Source organism: Hippoglossus hippoglossus, chromosome 3, assembly GCF_009819705.1.
Source record: "Hippoglossus hippoglossus isolate fHipHip1 chromosome 3, fHipHip1.pri, whole genome shotgun sequence".
Lineage (NCBI taxonomy): Eukaryota > Metazoa > Chordata > Actinopteri > Pleuronectiformes > Pleuronectidae > Hippoglossus > Hippoglossus hippoglossus.
The window spans coordinates 8064717-8087457 of NC_047153.1; the positions used below are offsets into that span (position 1 = coordinate 8064717).

General features: G+C 42.0%; 1 protein-coding gene and 1 non-coding gene across 4 annotated transcripts; both read left to right on the forward strand.

The window, feature by feature from the left end:
* Positions 1 to 1204: 1204 nt before the first annotated feature.
* Positions 1205 to 15055, forward strand: phka2 (phosphorylase kinase, alpha 2 (liver)). Of its 3 annotated transcripts, XM_034581223.1 has the most exons (32): positions 1205 to 1251; positions 1352 to 1441; positions 2912 to 3070; positions 3530 to 3577; positions 3945 to 4113; positions 4329 to 4411; positions 4709 to 4789; positions 4902 to 5000; positions 5092 to 5238; positions 5434 to 5487; positions 5647 to 5769; positions 5865 to 5960; positions 6316 to 6423; positions 6659 to 6737; positions 6944 to 7078; positions 7155 to 7264; positions 7403 to 7547; positions 7897 to 7975; positions 8064 to 8218; positions 8311 to 8481; positions 9015 to 9124; positions 9214 to 9350; positions 9437 to 9599; positions 10202 to 10281; positions 10391 to 10469; positions 10562 to 10691; positions 10867 to 10968; positions 11529 to 11647; positions 12341 to 12394; positions 14055 to 14288; positions 14368 to 14568; positions 14726 to 15055. In XM_034581223.1, exons 2-32 carry the CDS (start codon positions 1364 to 1366, stop codon positions 14897 to 14899), a joined length of 3702 nt encoding a protein of 1233 aa, XP_034437114.1. In that variant the 5' UTR covers positions 1205 to 1251; positions 1352 to 1363; the 3' UTR covers positions 14900 to 15055. The 3 variants fall into 3 exon arrangements, with proteins under 3 accessions (XP_034437114.1, XP_034437115.1, XP_034437116.1); XM_034581224.1 differs by lacking the exons at positions 1205 to 1251; positions 12341 to 12394 and adding an exon at positions 11856 to 11879 and having other exon boundaries at positions 1364 to 1441; XM_034581225.1 differs by lacking the exons at positions 1205 to 1251; positions 12341 to 12394 and having other exon boundaries at positions 1364 to 1441; positions 14726 to 14899.
* On the forward strand, positions 11242 to 11328 carry trnar-ucu. The gene is given in 2 exon segments: positions 11242 to 11278; positions 11293 to 11328. It is a non-coding gene; the product is annotated as a tRNA-Arg (tRNA).
* Positions 15056 to 22741: the final 7686 nt, after the last annotated feature.

Consider the following 22741-nt stretch of genomic DNA (forward strand, 5'->3'; position numbering starts at 1 on the left):
ACAGTGGAATAAAATCAGTTACATCAAATCAATGACAGAATTCAAAAACTCATAGAATCCAAATGTACAATAATATATCACATTCCTACACGTGTGTTGTGAGGAGTTATATACAACCTGATTAAACGTACTGCTCTTCAGTGGTGCAGTGAAAAATGCATTAATAAATAAGTGTTGAAATGTATAATAGTAAATAAACAAATAAATAATTATATAGATATGAATAAATAAATGTAGAAATGAATGAATACATAAATGAATGTAGAACTGTAGAAATACCGAAATAAGAAAATACAGAAAAATACAGAAATAAATATTGCAATACATGTAGAAATCAATAAATGTAATAACTACTTAATAAATACATGTAGAAATAAAGAAAATTGCATTTTCATCACAAACTGAATTTATTTATTTTTCTTACTTATATTACTATATTATTATGCTATATATTTACTGCTAATACAAGAGAAGTGAAGTGTTGTTATAATATAAGATATAAGATAACATAACATAACATAACATAGGATTAGATAAAACAAGAAAAGATAATCCTTCATTCGTCCCACAATGGGGGGGTTTGCCGTGTTACAGCAGCAGAGAGGACAGTAACGTAATAACAAACCTGCAATACATATAAATACAAGGGAATATGAAAAACATACAAATATAAATGGAATATAACTAATATATACAGTTAAAGAGAATATATACAGTATGAGAATATATACAGTGAAAATGATTGCACATAAGCCATTGAATTGCACAGACAGAAATATATATTGCTCAGTTATATAGACACTGTCTTCACTCAGCTGCTCTTTTCCCCCTTGTCTTTTACTTCCTATCCATTAATAGTATTTTTATATAATAATACTAATACATGTGCATTGAACATCTATGACCACAGTTTAAAACCCCTAAAGGTGAAATGTAGATGTCATTTAGCGCCCCCTGTCGTCACCAAATCAAACAACAGGAACAAAGTGTATTGTTTTTTTCAGTATGGATGAACAGTTTAACACAGACGGTCTGTTACTGTGAAACGTCACGTGCTGTCCTCTCCAGGAATCGAACACTGTGACCGGAAACATCTCTGTGTGTTCATGTGTGTGTGCTTGTGCGAGCTTATGTCACAAACAGCTGGATGCTACTCGGCTAGCAGGCGTTAGCAGAGCTCAGCCCCTGCAGAGCGGCGGAGGAGTCCGGTCAGATCCGCGCTGCAGCACCGGGAGCTACGGTCACTGCACGGTGGGTCACGGAGTGTGTTACCACGTAGACACGAGTGTAGTGGAGTGTAGAGACGTGCTCACCGGTGTGTGTGTGCGTGTGCGTGTGCGTGTGTTTGCAGTGATAGGCGAGCATGAGGAGCCGCAGTAACTCAGGAGTGAGGCTGGATGGTTATGCCAGGCTGTTGCAGGAAACCATCCTGTGCCACCAGGTGAGTGTGGTCCAGTCAAACACACACACACACACACACACACACACACACACACACACACACACACACACACACACACGCACGCACACGCACACACACGTTTGTACTTCTATCTATCTTAGTAAGGACACTCATTGACACAATACATTCCCTATAGCCCCTCACCCTAATCTTTACCATCCAAACTAAATGCCCTACCCTAACCTAAACCTAATTCTTACCTTAAAACAAAGTCTTAACCCTCAAATGTCAACACACAAACACACAAATGCTGCCACCAACCAGAACCATGTTATTTCGCTCCACATCATTTGATTATTTGATTGACTTCTCCGAACAATTATCGTCATTACAAATCAAAAGATTGTTTAGTTTTTTTAATTTTTAGAACATCATCATCATTGCTGTCATTATTTCCTGAACAGATTGTTGTCCAGTCAGCAGTTAAATATCCACAGATGTTGAGATTCTATAATAAAATTCTTGGAAACTAGCAAATGTCCACAAGTCAGATGTTGTGGCGACTGCATCAAATTAATCAATTACTTATTTCAGCTTCAGTGTTCTGTTTGTTTTCAGTCTCTTTGTGGAAATAATGAAACTGCATGGAAATAATTACTTCCCCTTGGCCTCTCATAAGGTTTAACCTGCTACCAGAGTACAAATATCACTGAGTACACGTCCTGACTTGGAAATCTTAATAGCATAAGATTTATGGATTTGCTTCAAAGTACACTGACGTTCCAAAAGTGAAAGCAACACTTAGCAAAGCACATTCATTTCAGAATAAAGTACATAATGTAACTGAGTTACAACTATGTAACGCTCAGTCTGTCTGATATGCAAGTTAAAGTACAAGTACTTGACCTTCAGTTCAGAATACTTTCTTTCCACCACTGCTTTTCATATATTTGTGATCCTCCATCTTTTCCTGATGTTTTGTGGTCTCTATAAGTTCAGGTTCAGATTCAACCAGACTGAGCTGCATAGAAATAAACAAGGCGTGTCCAAAGTTCAGCCCCTGGAATAGACTGAGGACCGGAGAACTATGCAGCTTTATCAGTGTCAACAGCACTGTGACCCACAGCTTCCACGGCTGATAGGAAACAGGGCCAGCTTTTCTTAGAAAGCATCTGTATGCAGAACTGTAGGTGGACAGTTTGGGCTGTGGGAAGTCTTGAATTAGCATTTTGAAATTTTTGTGATGATGGTTTTATGGACAAAATTATATATCTGTTAAAAATGATGAGCAGTAGCTGTAAAGTAGTTTTCCACGAGTGTTTTTTAAACCCTGTGGAGTGTATTCAGGTGGTTAGGAGAACCCACCAGAGAGGCAAACACCTCCAGGAACATTTTCATTTATTGTCAGACCTTCTCTGATCTGAATTTCAGAAGCTGATCAGTAGAAAGACAGTTGCTCGCCCTGTCCTTGCTGTAAATTAAGCGTGCATGTGCGTGCTTGTGTTTCAGAACCCAGTGACAGGTCTTCTGCCCGCCAGTACCCAGAAGAAGGACGCCTGGGTGAGGGACAACGTGTACAGTGTCCTGGCCGTGTGGGGGCTGGGCATGGCCTACCGCAAGAATGCAGACCGCGATGAAGACAAGGCCAAAGCCTACGAACTGGAGCAGGTGTGTTTGTGACGGAGAGATTTGATAGATTTACTCATTAATAGGAAATCTATTAATTTAATACTTGTTGTGTCTACTTAGTAATACAAATGATGAATTGCAGTTTTTATTTGACTCAGTTTGGTTTAATAATACAAAACAGAAGTATTTATTACCATAACATATTTTAATATTATTATTTCATCAAGGTTATAATGCCACTGAAAGACAGTAACTAATAATACTGAAGTTTTACTAAGTTTACACACAATGGCATGTGATATTACAACAATCAAACCACAGTGATCATACATGAAATCTGAAAGATAAGGAAAGTGTGAAATAAATGCAGACAGACGTGATTGTCTCCTCACTGAATCACAGAGTAACATCTACTGGACTAAACATGGGAAACAGTTTGGATAATTGGGATGTTTAGTTTGTTTAGCTGTTCACTGATGAGATGTTGTTGCTTTGCAGAGTGTGGTGAAACTGATGCAGGGGCTGCTACAGTGCATGATGAGACAGGTACGTCAGCGCCGCACATTCATTTGTGTTTGCTCACAGTAACGTCACCTGGTGGCAGGAAATCCACTCAGCCAGTGTTCATGTTCTGAGAAACCAAAGCTTGTTATCTGGGGCATTTTGGTATTTAAACAAGTGTGATTCATGTGGACAGCTCAACCTGGTGTCTGGACACAGTCAGTTACTATCTGCACAGGCAGGTCAAACTATGTTGTTGATCAGAAAAATAAACTAATGATTATCGATATGTTTGTAAACTAGGAAAGAGGCTTCACTGTCTGCTGCTGGGATATTTATATATGTTTAGTGGAAATTTAACACCACTGAGTTCTCTGTTGGTATTTGCATTCATACGTTCATTTGCTTTCAGGTGGCCAAGGTGGAGAAGTTCAAACACACCCAGAGCACAAACGACTGCTTGCACGCCAAATACGACACGCCCACCTGTGCCACAGTGGTGGGGGATGACCAGTGGGGGCATCTGCAGGTGGATGCCACCTCCATTTACCTGCTGATGCTGGCTCAGATGACAGCGTCAGGTACAGCAGTGATGCAGAGCGGTGCCCTTTCTCTGTGTTTGTCTTCTTAGAGTAAATTATTTTTGTAGATCCTTTGGTATAAAGTTGGTATAGATTCCTTTCTGGCTACGCTACAGGCTCTCAAGAGGGACAATCTGAATATCCAAAACATACATTTATTATGCAAGCGGCACTGAACATGAGTTGGCTGCTGAGTGTGTGTCGTTATTGTGCAGGTCTTCGTATCATCTCTAACCTGGATGAGGTGGCCTTCATCCAAAACTTGGTCTTCTACATAGAAGCTGCCTACAAAGTGGCGGTGAGTAAGATTTAGGTTTGGGGAAGGGTTTGCGAGAGAACAAGAGTTTGTGGATGAGAAAATGATCAGAGTGAAACATCACGCAACCAAATCTCAGTTGAATTGTGGGTAATATAGGTGCCATGGTTCTGTGGTACATGCTGCATCGATTTATATAAACTCTCCATCATGTATCTGACAGTGAATGTAGTGCAATGCTAAACGAATGGAGTACTCTTTTAAATGTGACGCTCAGAGCTACAGAGTTCAACGACTGGAGAATATGCTAAGAAATTAAGTAATTTCTTCCTCATGCAGGATTATGGGATGTGGGAGCGAGGTGACAAGACCAATCAGGGCATTCCCGAGCTCAATGGCAGCTCCGTAGGAATGGCTAAGGTACAGCAGAGTCCATTTGTTATTGTCAGCGTTCATTATTCACAGTACATTTAAGAAAAGTGCTGTGTAAAATGTCTATTGCTGCCTGGGGTTGGGGATGGGGGTGTTGCAGGCTGCTCTGGAAGCCATAGACGAGCTGGATCTCTTCGGCGCTCACGGAGGACCGAAGTCAGTCATCCATGTTTTGCCGGATGAAGTGGAACGTTGTCAGGTACCTCTGAATTTCCCTCAAGCCTTCTCAATATCCTCGACTGCTCATCTCCTTTTTATTCTGCTCAGCTTGTCGGTGTGATTTCCCTCAGTCCATCCTCTGCTCCATGCTGCCAAGAGCTTCCACTTCCAAGGAGATCGACGCTGGTCTTCTGTCGGTCATCTCCTACCCGGCTTTTGCCGTGGAGGACGCTGACCTGGTGGCCATCACCAAGTCAGAAATCATAAGCAAACTGCAGGTACAGTCTCAGATGGAGAATCAAATAATTGGTGGTGGACGACCATAGTAACAGTACACAACTCAGCATTTTACCATATAAAGTTCCTTGTATGTACAGTCAGTAGGCAATTTTCATATTTAAAAATTAACAAATCACCTACTGCGTACAGTACATATCAGTCATAAATCGTGCGTTCTTTGGTATCATTGTCAGGGTCGGTTTGGCTGCTGCCGCTTCATCAGGGATGGATACCGTTGTCCTAAAGAGGTGAGATATTCTGACTATATGCTATAAACGCTCCACACTTAAAGTATCTAATGAGTGAGGATGTTTTCAGTGGATGTGATACACAAGGTGTTTGTAAGTGAACTGTGTGGAGTTTAATTTGAGCTGGAAGGTTTAAGTCCCGTGCTGTTGTGTCACTAGGATCCCACTCGGCTGCACTACGATCCTGCCGAGCTCAAACTGTTTGAGAACATCGAATGTGAATGGCCTGTTTTCTGGACGTACCTCATCCTGGACGGAATTTTTACCGGAGACCAAGTGCAGGTGATAAAATCAAGTGCAACCGTCCACATAATGTTTCTACTGTGTGCACACAAGTATGCAGACAACTTACTTGACTTGACTTGTACTTTTCACAGGTTCAGGAGTACCGGGAGGCCCTGGAGGGCATTCTGATCAGAGGGAAGAACGGCATCAAACTTGTGCCTGAACTTTATTCTGTACCAAGCGACAAGGTATCACATTTCCTCAGTGCAGCACCATAAAAATGAAGTAGCTCTAAGATATACTGTGTTTGATTTAGTTGTGTGTTCCTCAGAGATGCTGGAAGTCAGTTTACACCATAATTAAATGGCCAACAACATTTTACAACAGTTTTATATAATTTCACACAACAGCAGACAGCAAACTCCAACTTATTGTATCTCAAAGCAGTAAAGTTCCATATTCAGTGGACGGTTCACACACACAATGCAGGTGTATTCCTCATCCGAAGTGAACGTCAGATAAAAAAGTCTTTGTCACAACTGAACCACTGTAGCTGTATAATCAAGCATTCAAAGAAGAATGAGAACATTGTCCCTCTGACAGGTGGAGGAGGAGTGCAGCAATCCTCACTCGGTGGACAGAGTGGCCATGGGGCAGCTGCCGCACATGTGGGGACAGTCCCTCTACATCTTGAGTTCTCTTCTGGCTGAGGTATTCACACGGTACTCTTAGTGCACCACTTCAAATCTGCACAAGCACCTGTTTTAACTGTGACTCACAAATCAGGATAATGTGGATTTTATATTGTCAATGAGGAAAAAGGGCGTTAATATACGATGTTCTCAGTAAACAATGAAGCCCTACACACCGCAACTCTTACCGCAAAACCACTGCCATCGTGTTCCCCGTCATAATTCACCGTCTCTCTGTCTGTTTCTACAACAAGGGTTTTTTAGCACCAGGAGAGATAGACCCCCTCAACAGGAGATTCTCCACAAACTTCAAGCCAGATGTTGTCGTGCAAGGTTAGTGATCGATGCATAGTTGTGTCAGAAGTTGGATTAAAATCAGATTTAGTTTCTACTTACCACTCAAGTTTTTTTATCCTATTAGAGATTTGTGTGAAATGTGGTCATATTTAGCTTGTAAATTATGGCCCAAAACATCTAAACGTTTGTGCCAAATTGGAAGAAATTCCCTCAAGGTCTTTTCTTGTCTGTCTTTCTCTCAGTTTGTGTTCTGGCCGAGTCGGACGAGATCCAGGAGCTGTTAAGTGATCACGGGATAACGGTCCAGACGATGTCAGAGGTTCTGCCCATCAGGGTCATGCCTGCTCGCATCCTGAGCCATGTCTATGTCAAACTGGGTAAATAAGCACAAAGCGCTCTTTTCCTTAGTCTATATGTTTGTGTCCGTAGTGACATCATGTGTCGTTATCACAGGAAACTGCAAGAAACTGGATTTGGGTGGGAGGCCCTACAGACACATCGGCGTTCTGGGAACATCCAAATTCTACGAGATCCGAAATTGCTTCTATATATTCACCCCCCAGGTAAAACTAGCATAATATGCTCAAAATCAAATCAACAAAGCTATTAAGAAGGAGGCAGTGATGAATTCTAACCTTTAATACTTTTTGGTTTCTCTCTCTCTGCCTGTTCTGTTCTTCCTTGTTGTTCTCACCGTCCAGTTTCTGGATCAGCATCATTTCTACCTGGCACTGGACAACCAGATGATTGTGGAGATGTTACGAACAGAGCTGGCCTATCTCTCCTCTTGCTGGAGGATGACAGGACGACCCACGCTCACTTTCCCCATCACCCGCACTATGCTGGGTAAAGAGAATATCAACCAAAATGCTTAATGGGTCACAGGGGATTTTTTGTTGCAATACTTTGAATGACCACTGGGACAAGTTGGCAGCCAGGTTGAGTAGCAGTTTTGTATCCACCCATAGACAGTTTCTAAAAATAGTCGTAGACTCCAGATTTTGTTGTACAGATTTGGAACTTAGATTTTGTTTTAATGGAATTGCTGATGTGTGAAACCTTCTGGCATTTAACTTTAAATGGCAGTGTGCGGTATCTGGGTATGAAGCTGTGATCATGAAGATACATACTGTATAATCCCATGTTTGTCAATTGATCTTTGTACACTGACAACTTCTTTACTGTTTATGTCCAGTTGAAGATGGGGATGCGATTGATCCGTGTATCCTAGCAACCCTCAGGAAACTACAGGATGGCTATTTTGCCGGAGCGAGGTCTGTCTCCATCTGTAACACAGAACATCACACAATTATATGCTTTTACATGTGTGTTGTGGTAATTTTTGTGTGGATGTTACAACAGGGTGCAGATGTCCGACCTCTCCAGTTTCCAGACAACTTCCTTCCACACTCGCCTCAGCTTCCTGGATGAAGAGAACGATGACAGCTTACTCGAAGATGAAGACAAGGACGAGTATGGAGACGAATATGAAGAATATTACAAATGTGGGCCCTCAGGTAGTGTTAAAGAAAGTGTGTTTCTTTCAGTCGTATTAGATTAGTTGAAGTTGAACTGTGTATAATTGTGGTGTGTTTGTATTTAACTCCAGAGGGCTCAGACGACATGTTTGAGCAGTACCTCACGCAGCTCCTCCACAGCACCAACACCAAGAGCCATCTCCCTCCCATCCAGAGGGGCCAGCACCATGTCTTCAGTGCAGAACACACAACAAGAGACATCCTGTCTCTTATGGCCCAGGTCCAGGGCCTGAACTTACCCAGTGAGTCATCCTTTAAAAACTTGGATGCTAGTGCACATACCTGGGATGAGGTTCTGATATCAAAGCCACTGTATTTTAATACATTAAGGGATACAAACACATTTTCCTTTTTAAAAAGTGACAAAAGTTCACAAAACACAAGTTTGTTTGCATTATTATTATTTTCTTTAGTAGCTGGTTGCACACAGATTTCATGGCCAAAGACTTATTAGATAAATATGTGAACATACATACCAGGAGCTACATACCTGGATCGTCCTCCAACCAGAAGGTTGGCAGTTTGATCCCAGTGCCCTTCTTGTGATCAGGGGTGGAAGGACAACAGAGCATGTGGGATTTGAACCGGTAACCTTCTAGTTCAGATGCCAATACTAATCACTACTCCACCGTACCACCTAGAAGCCATAAATCCATGTGTACAAAACAAAATCCAAACACAAAGTCTCAAAAGCTCTATTTAGATAGATATAATACCAACTCACACAATGTTAGTACAACAGAATTAAATGATTTTTGGTGTGTGTGATTTTCAGAGTCTACAATGTACCTGCCTGTGGCTCCATTCAAGAGCAAACACCGCAGATCTCTCAACCTTCTCGTGGTTCCTCATTCTCAGCACGGCTCACATGCAAAGCAGCACAAGGTGAGTGCAGCAGATCCTTCATCGAGCAAACACGTCTCTGTCGTGACTTCACCGTTGATCTGAGGTGTCACACTCTCATCCCTCACAAGCCCCACAGCGTCGCTGATCTGCACCTGCCTCGAGACTCTCAGGGCAACACAGACTTTGCGTCGTTGGCGAGGCAGCTGAAAGAGTGTCCCACTCTGCAGGACCAGGCGGACATCCTCTACATTCTCTACGTCATGAAGTACGGACACGGAGAGAAGTGTACACACACTGATTAATGGAAGCTTATGTCACACCTGAACAATGTGGTTTTCTTCTCATGACCAGAGGAGCTGATTGGCTGGTGGAGCTGTCAGGTCCTGGGCAGGGTGGGCTGAGCGTGCGTTCTCTGTTGGAGGAGCTCTATGTTCAGGCTGGAGCCTCTAAAGAGTGGGGTCTCATCAGATACATCTCTGGAATACTACGCAAGAGAGTGGAGGTCCTCGCAGAGGTCAGTGACGAGTCATAGTGGCCGGAGGCATCGTGTTTTCAGGTCATCCATCCGTCCCGTTGTTGTGAACACAAAACGTCAAGCTCACCTTGAGGGAATTTCTTTTCTTAATTCACTTGGACTCAAAGAGGGCAACCTTGCACAACTGTTTTTTGCCTTGTGTACGCATTTTTTGAAAAACACCTGCAAAAAATGTTGCAAAAATTTGGACTAATGGATAAACTGATTAGATTTGAGTGGTCAAAGGTCAAAGGGGAAGCATGATATCTCAAGAAGTTCCTTAAATTTTTGACCTGTTCTCATTTGGACTCAAAGATTTACTGTCTCTCTCTCTGCCTCTGCTGCCCTGCATCAGTATCACTGCCTGTGGAGTCAGCACCTCCACCATCCTAGCTTCCAGGTTAAGGGATAAAGATATTTTAAAGGAGGTTAAAGATAATTGCTCATAACTCCTTATTGCATCTATGCAATACTACCTGAGGGAGAGATGAAGTTGGAGCCTGAATTCCAAACTATATGTTCTGCTGCTGTGATAAGCACTGCAAACGTGAGCTGTCTGTTACTAATCTCACTCCCCCTTTATATGTCTGTCTGTTCCTCAGGCCTGCACGGATCTGATCTCCCATCACAAGCAGCTGACTGTGGGTCTACCTCCTGAACCCAGAGAAAGAGTCATCACAGTGTAAGTCCTGGTAACAGGTAGCTGGAGTTATTGAGTGCTCACGTTAAGGCTTTGTTGAATTAATTAACACACAATAACTAAACTCTTCCTCCTCGGTGTTTCCTCTCAGGCCACTTCCTCCCGAGGAGTTGAACACACTCATCTATGAGGCCAGTGGTCAGGACATCAGTGTAGCTGTACTCACTCAGGTACGTCCATACACTGTATATAAAGAAGTACGTCTATAACCTTGTGGACCTGACATGTGACTTTTATCTGACGTGACGTGTTTGTCATACAGGAAATCATGGTTTATCTCGCCATGTACGTGCGCACCCAGCCTGCTCTGTTCGGGGACATGCTTCGGCTCAGGATTGGACTCATCATGCAAGTGATGGCCACTGAGCTGGCCCGCAGCCTGCACTGTTCTGGTAGGAGAACCAAGCATGTTTACGCACCACAGGTCGAACTTTTCCTAATAGAGCTCACACATTATGCAACTTAGACTAGAAAAGTGCGATATAAAGGAAGTTTATTATTATTACTACACACAACCCTGAACATACACAAAGAGTAAAAATGAAAAACTGTGCGACTTGTTTCTAGGGGAGGAGGCATCTGAGAGTCTGATGAGCCTGAGTCCGTTCGGCATGAAGAACCTCCTGCATCACATCCTCAGTGGCAAAGAGTTCGGGGTGGAGAGGAGCGGTGAGTCTCACCTTTTTCTCTGTCTCTCCTTGGGTCAGTTTGCATTAGTGGGCATTGAGATTTAAGTGAGAAGTTTAAGAGAAGAAAATAGACCATGAAAAAGGGTTAATGAGCCACAAAGACATATTTCAGTCTGCACCAGTGCACTGGACAGACTGATACTGCCGTCACCTCACCCTCACCATTCTCTTCCCATATATATACATGTGAAGGAGCTGTGGTATGCCATTTTGAAGCATTTGGGAATGTTGGGGGCTGGGGGTGTGTGTGTGAGGCTCTGTGGCGCAATGGATAGCGCGTTGGACTTCTAGGTTGACCGAAGGCATTCAAAGGTTGTGGGTTCGAGTCCCACCAGAGTCGATAGTCCAAACTTTTAATCTGTGATACTGGTCTATTTGATCTGGTTGTTTTCTCCAACTCTGGAAAGTGCCGTCACTGGGCACAACGCCAGATTCCACCCCCAAAACTATAATTAGAAATAGCAGTAATTCCTATGTCAGCAAATTATCTATACAAGTTGATGGTGTTTTTTCTCTTTGGTTTTTGTCTCTGTTCATCAGTGCGCCCAATCCAGTCTACAGCCACGAGTCCGGCCATCTCAATCCACGAACTCGGCCACACTGGTGCCACCAAGACAGAACGCACAGGGATACACAAACTGAAGAGTGACATAAAACAGGTGGGAGGCACAAGTCTATCTATCTATCTATCTATCCTTCTGTCTGTCCGTCTGTCCGTCTGTCTATCTATCTGTCTGTTCGTCTATCTGTCTATCTATCTATCCTTCTGTCTGTCTGTCTGTCTGTCTGTCTGTCTATCTATCTGTCTGTCTGTCTGTCTATCTATCCATCTATCTATCTATAACAGTCTTCTGTTTTTGGTTACAGCTGGATGACTCTCGGCCGCTCAGTGTGGGTTGAATTTGATAATAGTTTCTAGCATGCAACTGTTTCTAACGTCTTCCTCGACGACTGCCTTCCGCCTAAATCCTGCTTATAAAGCTGTCGTAACATTTTGTGAGCCACAGCGCCCTCATTGCTGGAACGTCTTCCACTTCAGTAGGAAAACATGCTTCGCTTCTCTGATTTGTATTTTTGTAGAAGAGTGTTAAACTAATGTTTTTTCAATTTCATGAGCTTGTGAACAATCCAGAGCTGGAATCAGCGCAGCCTCATCTCTCTTTTGTGAAAGTATTTCACCATAGATTTGTCATTTGTTTGTCTCATTATTTTATTAATATCTTGTAAAGTTATTTTCACTTCACAGATGGAAACATTATGCGGCTGTGCGGCTGCAGCGTCATCATGACTGTAGTATGAGAACCATGTGTCCCATCTCAAACTGCTCTCTGTCATCTGTCATCCATGTGTAGATCATCAGCGGGGGTCTTTCCTTAAGTAGCAATGTCACCTCTCCTCGCTCCACGGTAAACCATTCCACCTCATCTGCTTCAAATGATCTCGCTTTGTTCTGCACTGGGCCGTTGTAGTTAGAATGTATTTATGTTTTTTTTAGTCACTTAAACATTTATGTACATATCTGCATGTGAGGACAACATTGGTGGTAGTTAATTTTTTTATTATTACCAGTTTTTATTATCCATGTCGTCAAAGTAGTGATGTAGCTTGAGTCAGTGGCACAAAACTCCATCACTATTTATAAACACACACTCACACACACACACACACACACACACACACACACACACACACACACACACACACACACACACACACACACGCACACACAGAAAAAATGGTGTTTACCAACTTAAAAATTATTTTTAATCGGTAACACACACATAAATTAAGTTTGTTCAAGTTAACAAGCTATAGTAACGCAATTGTTAACTTTAATTTGAAAAAAATCAAAGTTAACAATTGCGTTTTCAGTGTAGGAAACAGTTATTGATCTTGATGTAGTAACTGTTGAAAACAATGTCAAGCACTTTGTTTTGAAAAGTCATGTATTAATAAAAATGTATTATTATATCAAGCTGTGGCTACACAGATAGCACTTGGCCCTGAAGCTAAATTCACCACCTTAGTCTTTTTAAAAAACACACACACAGAATAACACCAGCCTTGTCCTCTAATGTGTCTGCTGCACTTTGTAATGTCAAGCATGCCTGACTGCATGAACAGCTTGATGATAGAAAAAGTGATAACCAATTTATTTTATGTACATGTGTGTGTGAGTGTGTGTGTGTGTGTGTGTGTGTGTGTGAGAGAGAGATGACTGACAACTTATTTACATGTATTTTGTTGCCGTAAGACAAACCTTTCTAAGCTGTTACTCTTGTCAGTACAATAGACACCAATACTCTGATATTAACCCAATACAGACAATAGTCTGAATAAGTCACCGACATGTAAACAGCATTTTCTGATGATCATAACCCAGTCATACACGGAATAAGCAATAATCAAATGAAGACAAGTGGAGTATTCTGACCTTCATTGCATTATGTAGACATCTATACGTCTTAATCGCATTATAACCTATGATTATAACTTTACTACCAACTGCTTGACAAAACATGCACTGGGTTTTAATGTAAACAAGTAGTAGCACATAATTTTAACGTGAGTTATAATCAGCATTTGCTCTGTAAAATGTAAATGGGAATATAAATTGAATATTATTTTAGCTCATGTAAACATTATAATCAAGATAATGTCTTATTCAGAATAAGGTCAGCAGTTGGAATATTGATCTCCATGTAAACAGTCATTGTATCTTGTAAAAACGTCTGTTTATGCATCAGTGGCTGAGTTGTAGGAAAACTTATTGAATTTAGTTTAACGGCTTTGATTTTACACATCATTGTCTATTCATAGCTCCTGGGGAGTATGACTCCACATGTTAAAAACATTTTTTGGTAAATTCCCTCAAATGATGTCACTCGAGTCAAATTTGCTTTGGTTTGAAGAGTGAACATTTTCCTGCGTGGTGCAAACACTACTGTCAAGGGCAATGGATGTGGATGTGAAGAACACATTTAAAATACATGGAAATAAGGTCGGTACACTGTGCTGATTGTGGTCCATTAAACATGTTGTAACAGCATCTTTTCTGCTCCACAGCGTTGCAGCAGCCCGTCCACCCCCAGTGGAATCCTGTCCCCTGTGGGTCCCGGTCCGGCTGACGGACAGCTACACTGGGAGGAGAGGCAAGGCCAGTGGCTGAGGAGACGCAGGCTGGACGGAGCTATCAACAGAGTACCAGTGGGTTTCTACCAGAAGGTCTGGACGATCCTGCAGAAGTGCCACGGCCTGTCCATTGATGGATATGTGCTGCCGTCTTCTACCACAAGAGAGGTAGCATCTCGCAGACATGCAGCTATAGATGGATTTACTATCTTCTAGGTGTGTGTGTTTAATTCTGTTTTCTGTGTAGATGACAGCAGGAGAGATCAAGTTTGCGGTGCAGGTGGAGTCTGTCCTGAACCATGTCCCTCAGCCAGAGTACCGGCAGCTGCTGGTGGAGACCTTGATGGTTCTCGGTTTGGTCGCTGACGTGGATGTTGACAGCATCGGTGGCATCATCTATGTGGACCGCATCCTGCATTTGGCCAATGACCTCTTCCTCAACGACCAGGTTCTACTGCCAGCATCAGATACAGTTTTAAAGCTTGTTTATGCTGCCGTAATGTTGTTAGGCAATACATCCACTGGAGGGCAGCACAGAGGTTGTGAAAATGTACCTCTTAAGAATGTATGTTTTTTGTTGACCTTTTCTTCTTCTACATCCCCAGAAATCTCACAGCGCCAGTGATTATTTCCTCGAGAAGGATCCGGCGACCGGGATCTGCAACTTTTTCTACGATAGCGCCCCCAGTGGCAGCTTTGGAACCATGACGTATCTGTCCAAGGCATCGATCACGTATGTGCAGGACTTCCTGCCAAGTTCCAGCTGCCTGATGCAGTGAACAAACACCTATAAACACCTGGAGAGACGTTTCTATAACTAAAGTGTCAACTGGACAAAGTCAGCAAAGCTTCTCATTATCAGCTCGTACAAGTCGTGAGATGCTTGTAAGTATTTACTCAATAAATAATCAATAAACTCAGTAGCTTTGACACAATAATGTAACATCCTAACCTAGGCAGCTGATTGCAAACCACTAGTTATGTATTTGTTTTTTCTTAAGGGTCCAGACTGTGAACGTATTTATTATTGCTAACATGCTTTACGGGACTCACTAACATGCGTTTTATTTAAACTGAAATTTGAAAAGATATCATTTCAGTGTTCTTAGTGTTGTTTGTGAGAATATTATATAAACAGTCTGATAGTTGAATATGTCATATGTCCGGTGGTTATCAGAGGAAACATTTCTATCATTTCTGCACAGAAAATCAATAATCTGTACTTTTAAATTTGGCCTCTGTTTTGTTTATTTAATAATATAATAATTAATAAATCTGTATCTATGCATACAAATGAACCCAGATCTTTTCCTCTGATAGCTTCCAGGTTCTTTATAAGTCAGTGCTGATGATACTAAATATTAACATGTATGGGAACAAGAATCTCTTTGAATGCCAGTGTGTTTTTGTCCTTGTGGATGTGCATGATTGTCACCGCAAGTTTTTACTACTGATATGGCGACTCAACATATTTTATTCATTTGTGCACAGTGAAGTTAGGTTGTTTGTGGTATGTTTGGGTCGTGTTTGATAGAATACACAGTATTTTCTCTGTGTGTGAGTCGTATACAGTTAATTTGTGAAATATTTCAAACTCCTTCAATATAAAAATATATTTTTTCCCTCATAAATCTATATTGTATTTAGACACAATCGGTTATTTAGCTCAGGTGCCTCTCATCTCTCTTGGTCATCTTTAAGATGTATGTACATTTTGACTGGAGTCCACATGAGGTAAATACAGGATTTGCCTTTTACACCTCTTACACCTGACAATGCAAATCAGAGCAAAAGCCAAGCGGTAACGCAGAAAGAACTTGAATTATTTGGATCTGCACCAAACTACAAACGTACAATATCAGCCCCCTAAACATGACAGATTTGTTTCATCAAGATCCACGAATAATTCTCTAGTATTGTAAAATGGAAAGGGTCAAAGGCAGCTCCTTCAACCTCATGGCTTGGTTTTAGTTCTGCTTTGTATTGTGAACTATGAGACCTTATAAAGACACGTCTTGAATGTGAGGTACCTAAAAGACTTTTAAGTACCATGTCAAAAGGTCTGAAAATATAATAGTATTTATCTAAGTTATTTCTTTTTATTTAATTTGCCAAGAATTTGTGAAATTCTCTGTTTGCTTTGTCATTATGGGATATTGACAGATACCGTAAGGCTGCAACATATCGAAATGTAAAAGAATTGAAGGGGTCTGAATACTCTCTGAATGCACTGACTGTATATGTACAGAATGAAGTGGCCGTGCAGCCAGATGTTGGTAAAGTGACAGAGGTCCAGGATGTGTTGGATAAGGTGCTTGTAAGTGTGAGATAAGTGTGACTTCACTTTAACATTAAACAACTTTTATCTCTGTGCTTTGATGTTCAGAGCCAAATCGCAGGAAACAATAAAATGTTCATATATTTTAATGCAGACTCGTACTCATATCATTGACATAAAACCAATAAAAGAAAAATAGAGGTATTTAAAAATTATTCTGTCATTATGATTTATTTAACTTTTATAAAACAGTATGCAGATGATCCATTTATTTACAATGCAGTTCCCTTTCATCTCCATCCCAAAGGTATCTTTATAATGTCATTTAAAATATGTTCAGACAGTAATAAAGTTAATGAGCAATAACGGTTCTAGCCTATCATGAACTTATTTATGTATTTGGCTTTTGGACATTAGCCGTACTAGGAGCTCTGATTGGTGAGACTCCTGCCAACGTACAACAGCTAGCCAATCAGAGCTCCACATGCTGCTCTAAGGGTTGGACCATTTGATTTTTGTTATTTATTTAACACATACTTAAATATGTCAAAAAAAATACATTCATAAGAGGGATAACAAATATTATATATTCAGAAACAAATTGATATCGGAATATAAGAAAACACAGCATAAGAAAATCATAATTTTTTGAGTTGTGTTTTACGATGCATCACTTAAATTACATTTTAATGACTAGTGGAAGTGTCCCGGCAGCCATGACATGTCACTTGTGTTTTCCACCTCAGCCTGCAGTGGTCGCTGTGGCCCTTGGTACACATTTCTTCCAGCTGTAAGGGGACAGGCGATGGGGGGGCGGACAGGCACATTTATATCCACCTCTTTGGTTCAGACACAGGTGGGAACAACCGCCATTCCTCCGACTGCACTCGTTAATGTCTGGAGGAGATGAGATTTTTTTTAAAGGTTTAAAGAGGAAATAGTTTTTTTACTACACACATTCAATTTTCATTGCTATAGATGGTGGTATGAATCTCTATGAAACTGATGAAAATAAATGAATGTTTGTCATAAAACACTATTTTGACTATTATTCATTCACATGCACTCGGTTAACTTAGAGTAACCATGGAGACAGCAACTGCTAAAACAAGATAAAAACCAAGATAAGAATATAATTCCCTGAGCTCCGTCAAGACACTTGATTGATATGACTGTCGACCATCTCCTGTTAAATGCTTTGATGAAATGTAAATAAAGGTCATTTGAGCAAATCAACACTGTTGTTTTTGTAGATTAACCTGAATATAAGATAGATAACATTTAGAAAAGGTGAACAAATTATGCCTAAGCTAAAAACATCTTTAAAAAGTCATTGTAGTTTAACAATTATCTTTTTTATTATATTTAATATACATATTTGCAATAAGAGCTCCAACTTGTAATTGCATCATCTTTTTTCATAGTATCATGTGTTATTGTTGACTTCCTGCCATCAAACAGATAAACACTTTGTACTATTCACTCTACTGTTACATACAGTATGTGTGTGAGTGTGCATGAGTGCACTGACCCTGGCAGCGTTGCCCATCTCTGTGGAGGGTGTATCCTCTGGGGCAGATGCAGCGGTGAGAGCCGGGCAGGTTGACACACTGCCACTCACAGCTCTGCTCCTGGCACTCGTTTATATCTGTGAACAGAACCGGGAACCTCAGCATTATGTTGCCAGAGCAACACAAAAACATAATGCCCCTGGCCATTAGCTGCATGGAGGCATGTTTTCTGGTTGTCTCTCCGCCCCATTCTTAGGTTTTGGTGGTCAAAGGTTAAGTTCTGATTAGAATTTGAAGGTCAAAAACGGTGAAAAAAAAAGTATATTGACTGAAACTTGCACTGGTTGACGGAGGCAAACAACCATAGCTGTGGAAATTAGTCGTAATTAAGTTGGAGAAATATAAAGATGATTTCTTTGAAAAGATACACATTCATGGGATAGTTTTTCTTACCTACACACCCCTCATTAAGAGCTTGTGCAGTTGAATTCTCAGGTGTTGTTGGCTGCTTCCTGTATCCAGGTGGACACTCAGGGACGCAGCTGTGTCCATCTCCAGATAAGATGTGTCCATACGTGCAGGAGCATCGGTAGGATCCTGGTGAGTTGTGGCACAGCTGCATACAAGGCCCGAGCCCCTGATTAACAGCACACTCATCGATATCTGAATGAGGAAATGGACTTTAGGGGAAAGTGAAGAGGCACTTGGGCAAAGCTCGCAGTAAGGAATTAAAAATGTTTGAAATAGTCAAATAATATCAAGTCAAAATAACCCTAAATGTTGTATATGAGAACTACTGTATCAAGGGCTCTGTAAATTTTAATAATTTGGTTTCAAAAAGGGATTTTTATTGATTCATTTCAAATTTTGATTCACGTCATGTTTTTGCGAATATAATTATTCACATATCACAGGTGAGTAACTGGGATATAGAATTTGATTTAGTCTTGTGTGACATGGAGCCAATAAAACAACGTTTACCATCATGCGAGTGGCTCTGTGTGGCTGCACAGACATAACAGCTCCACAAAACTGAAGCCAAATCAACTGTATCGCCCCCTAGTGGCTGGCGGCAGTATAGGCCATAAACCCTGCAGATGGCACATGACTGGCACGAGAATAAAAAGTCAAAGTACACACCAAATAATTTTAGGTAGTTAGTGTCACACTGATGTTTATTCAACTGTTCAGGTTTTTATGAAGTTTGGTTTTAATTGGCTAATGCTCTAAAAACTGGGTGAAACACCATGCTTTCTACAGCATTTAAAAACTAAACTAAACCCAAACTTACTGGGGGAATTAACACTGTCTGTATCTTGACTTTTTAGTTTTGTCAGTGTCCCAACCGCTAACATTGATGAGGTTTCCAGGAGTATTAACACAACCAAACACACAGCCTGTTACAGCTGCAGGCAGCAAGCACTCATCCACATCTGGAAAGATGGAGTGACGTCGAAAAATAAAACACTTTGACGTAAATGACATAAACAGACACAAATATATAAATACACCCAGCCACACACACCTAGGCAGGAGGTCTGGTCCGGAGCTGGCTCATGGCCGTCATCACAGCCGCACTTAAAAGAACCGAATGTGTTGATGCATCTTTGGTGACACTGGTGCTGCCCGTCTGCACACTCATCTAAATCTACAGACACACACACACACACAAACACACACAAACACACACAGACACACACACACAGCAAGAACAATTAGGTTTGAAAAGGTTTGACCGGCAGCATGGACACACACACCCCCAAAGAACAGACACACCACAACAAGAACAATTTGAACAGGTGTGAATGGCAGAATGGACACACACACAAACAAAACATTTACACACAGTCAATTTGAGAAAAGCACAAAGTCGAGGCTGCAGATGAAAGAAAAGAGCAGCAGATGAAAGGAGTCATCTCCGTCTGGATCGAGCCCCAACCTGAATCCTCACTGGTGTGTGTTTGCTTGTTTTTGGTTTGTAATGAGAAAACCACAACACAGATGTTTTCTGACTTCCTGCTCCTCACAGACAGGAAACCAGATCCTGTAGATTCAGCAAACAGCTCTGCCCTTGTTTTCCTGGGGTGGTCCTGCCAAATAAGAAAGGACCTTCTCCAACTTCCTCAAGCACCTGCTTTATCTGTATTAATGGTTCCACATATTTCCCATTTACTTACCCATCTCTAAAGAAGAAGGACGACATGATGGCTCCCCAATCGCCTCTTGAAGCTGGCTGCAGTATAAGTCATAAACCCAGCCTTTTCCATGATGGTGAATGGGACATTGGGCAAACTAAATAGTCATTTTATTAACTTCTTATCACACGAACATATGTTCATGTCGTACAAACGCAAAACTTGATTGTGATGCCGTCGCTTCGCTTGTGTTAGAAGTTAATAGTAGCTTTAAAAGAAGTTAAAAGTTAATCTCTACATCCCAGCATTGACCCAGTAAAATGGAAAATGTGATGCTGGGGCTGGTCTGAGTGAGAAACTCCAGGAACATTCTTTATTCCCAGTCCGTCCCTGATACACAGTCTATCTCTACCTATAGAAGTCAATGTGGACATAGTCTGGCCCTGAGAGACGTCTTTAGACATGAGGACCAAAATAAAAGTGGATTCTCTGTCAGACAGGAATGTTCACGAGCCTTATTTCACTGCAGTGACATTTTTAGGCTGAAAACTAAACTATAATCAGTGTGACCACGATGGCTGGACGACGATGTCTGTCAATGTGCACACTGATAATAACACTGTTGAGAAATAATATCACCACCACCCACTCCATCTCCACTGATGGCTCTCACAAATGATGGGTTGTGTGTGAGCAGGTGCACGTGTAACTGGAGGCAGTATAATAGGTAAATGTCAGAATTCTAAGTTGGGATCCTGCTGCCGTAAATTTCACAGCTCACTTATATTCGTCAGTGAGCCGTGAAACTTCAAACACATAAAACGTGAAGGAGATTCCCTGTCGTGCTGTGACACGCCTCAGTGCGCGCTGTGATGTTTGGAGGAGGAGCTCCACAGAGGATTGAGGAGGAATGTTAAGAGTCACAGTGAAAGCTTAACTCATTCATGTGCTCACCCCGACATGTTTGCCCGTCATCCAGCAGAGTGAATCCAGGTCTGCAGTGGCACTGAGCTCTGAGCTGGGTCTGGTGGGAGCTCTGGTTGAGGTGATGGGCGTGAGAGCACAGCTGGGAACAGCCGCCGTTGTTCACTGAACATGGCGTCAACTCTGGAGAAGAACAGTGAGGATGGGTCAGATCAGTTCAGGGGTTAATCGGCAAGGCAGGATTATCAACATAGAAGAACAACTGTCCAGGTGCCCCAGATGTTCAGGGGCAACAAAAGCCCCAAAGTTTGTTTACAGTACTAAATACAGCGTATACCTCCGCCAAGACCCAATAGTCCCAAGTTCAATCAAGCCGCAGTAAATAAGCAAACATGCATTGATATCAGTCCCGTAAATAAGGCAGATTTTTCCCACAAAGATCAAACAAAACAGTTCAGTAGTTTTTCGTACTCCTGCTAACAAATAAACAATGAAAACACTATCTCCTTGATGGAAGTAATAAGTAATGAAGCAGTGGCACTACCTACCCAAACAAACAGGTGTGATTCCGCTCCAGGTCGCCCCCTCCTGGCAGAAGCTGTGCACATCTCCATGAGCCAGTGTGTATCCGGGATAGCAGGCGTACTGTATGTAATGTCTGTACACTCCGGGACCAGGATTCTCTACATTACGGAAGTAGAAGGTCCCGTGGGGGGGCACAGGAGGGTATGGGCACACGGGTCGTCGGCTGACGCTCGGAAACAGCATAAGTGGCGTGGAGGTGGTGTTCGTCAGGAGGTTACGGAGTTCGGTCCTTTGGGATCTTGACATGTTGGTGGTGGAGGTAACATTAGGCATTTGTGTTTGGATATTGGACTGGGTGGTGGAGCCAGGACTTGAGGAAGTTGAGGCAGACAAGGATGGAGCAGGGGACGAGAAGGACAGTGGCGATGAAGCAGGAGATGACGTGGATGCTAAGGTCTCTCTGGGCTCCTCTTTAACTACAGAGCCAAATGACAAAGGATACTGGACACCAGTTACAGCCTGTTGGTCTTCACCTGCAGTTTCTGAGGAGCTTGTTACCACGGCAGAGGGAGTCACATACTCCTGGAATCTGACAGGTCGACCGAATCGGATCACGGTTGGGAACGCATGCTTGAGCCCAGTGACAGTTGGTGTCTGGGCTGTTGAAATCGATGGTGGTGAAGATAGTCGTCGCTCTGTTGCTGACACTAATGATGAGGTAGATGAGACAGTAGTAGACAGATTTGATCCAGCAGGAGACATTTGAGTAACTTCGTCCTCTCTTTTTGAATTCTCGTCTGGAGCTGTTGCCTCAGTGCCAGGAATCCCAGTTCCTGTTTCCAGTCCTTGAGCTTCATTTGTCTCCTGAAGTCGAGCCTCACGATGAGCTGCACCTTTGACTTTAAAACTGGGAAACTGAACGTGCTGCTGCAAGTGGACTTTTGGGTTTGTCTCTTTAATCCTCTGACTGTTGGACCTTTGTGGTGGAGTATGAGACAAAACCAGGCCAAGCTTGAGGTTTGCCTCTTTGGAGTGTGTGTTGGCCACAGTGTCGTAGTGGGATTGTTGCTGGGTCTTCAGGACCGCGGCAGCCTTTTGTGCACTGACACCTGAAACTGAGCTCATCATGTCGAACTCTAACGAGGAAAAGAGATCAAACGGTAAAGAGCTTGTTACCAGCCAGGACATAGTCTGTCACATAGAGATTCCTAAAACCTGGAAATAAGTTTCGGTGAGACTTTCTGTTTC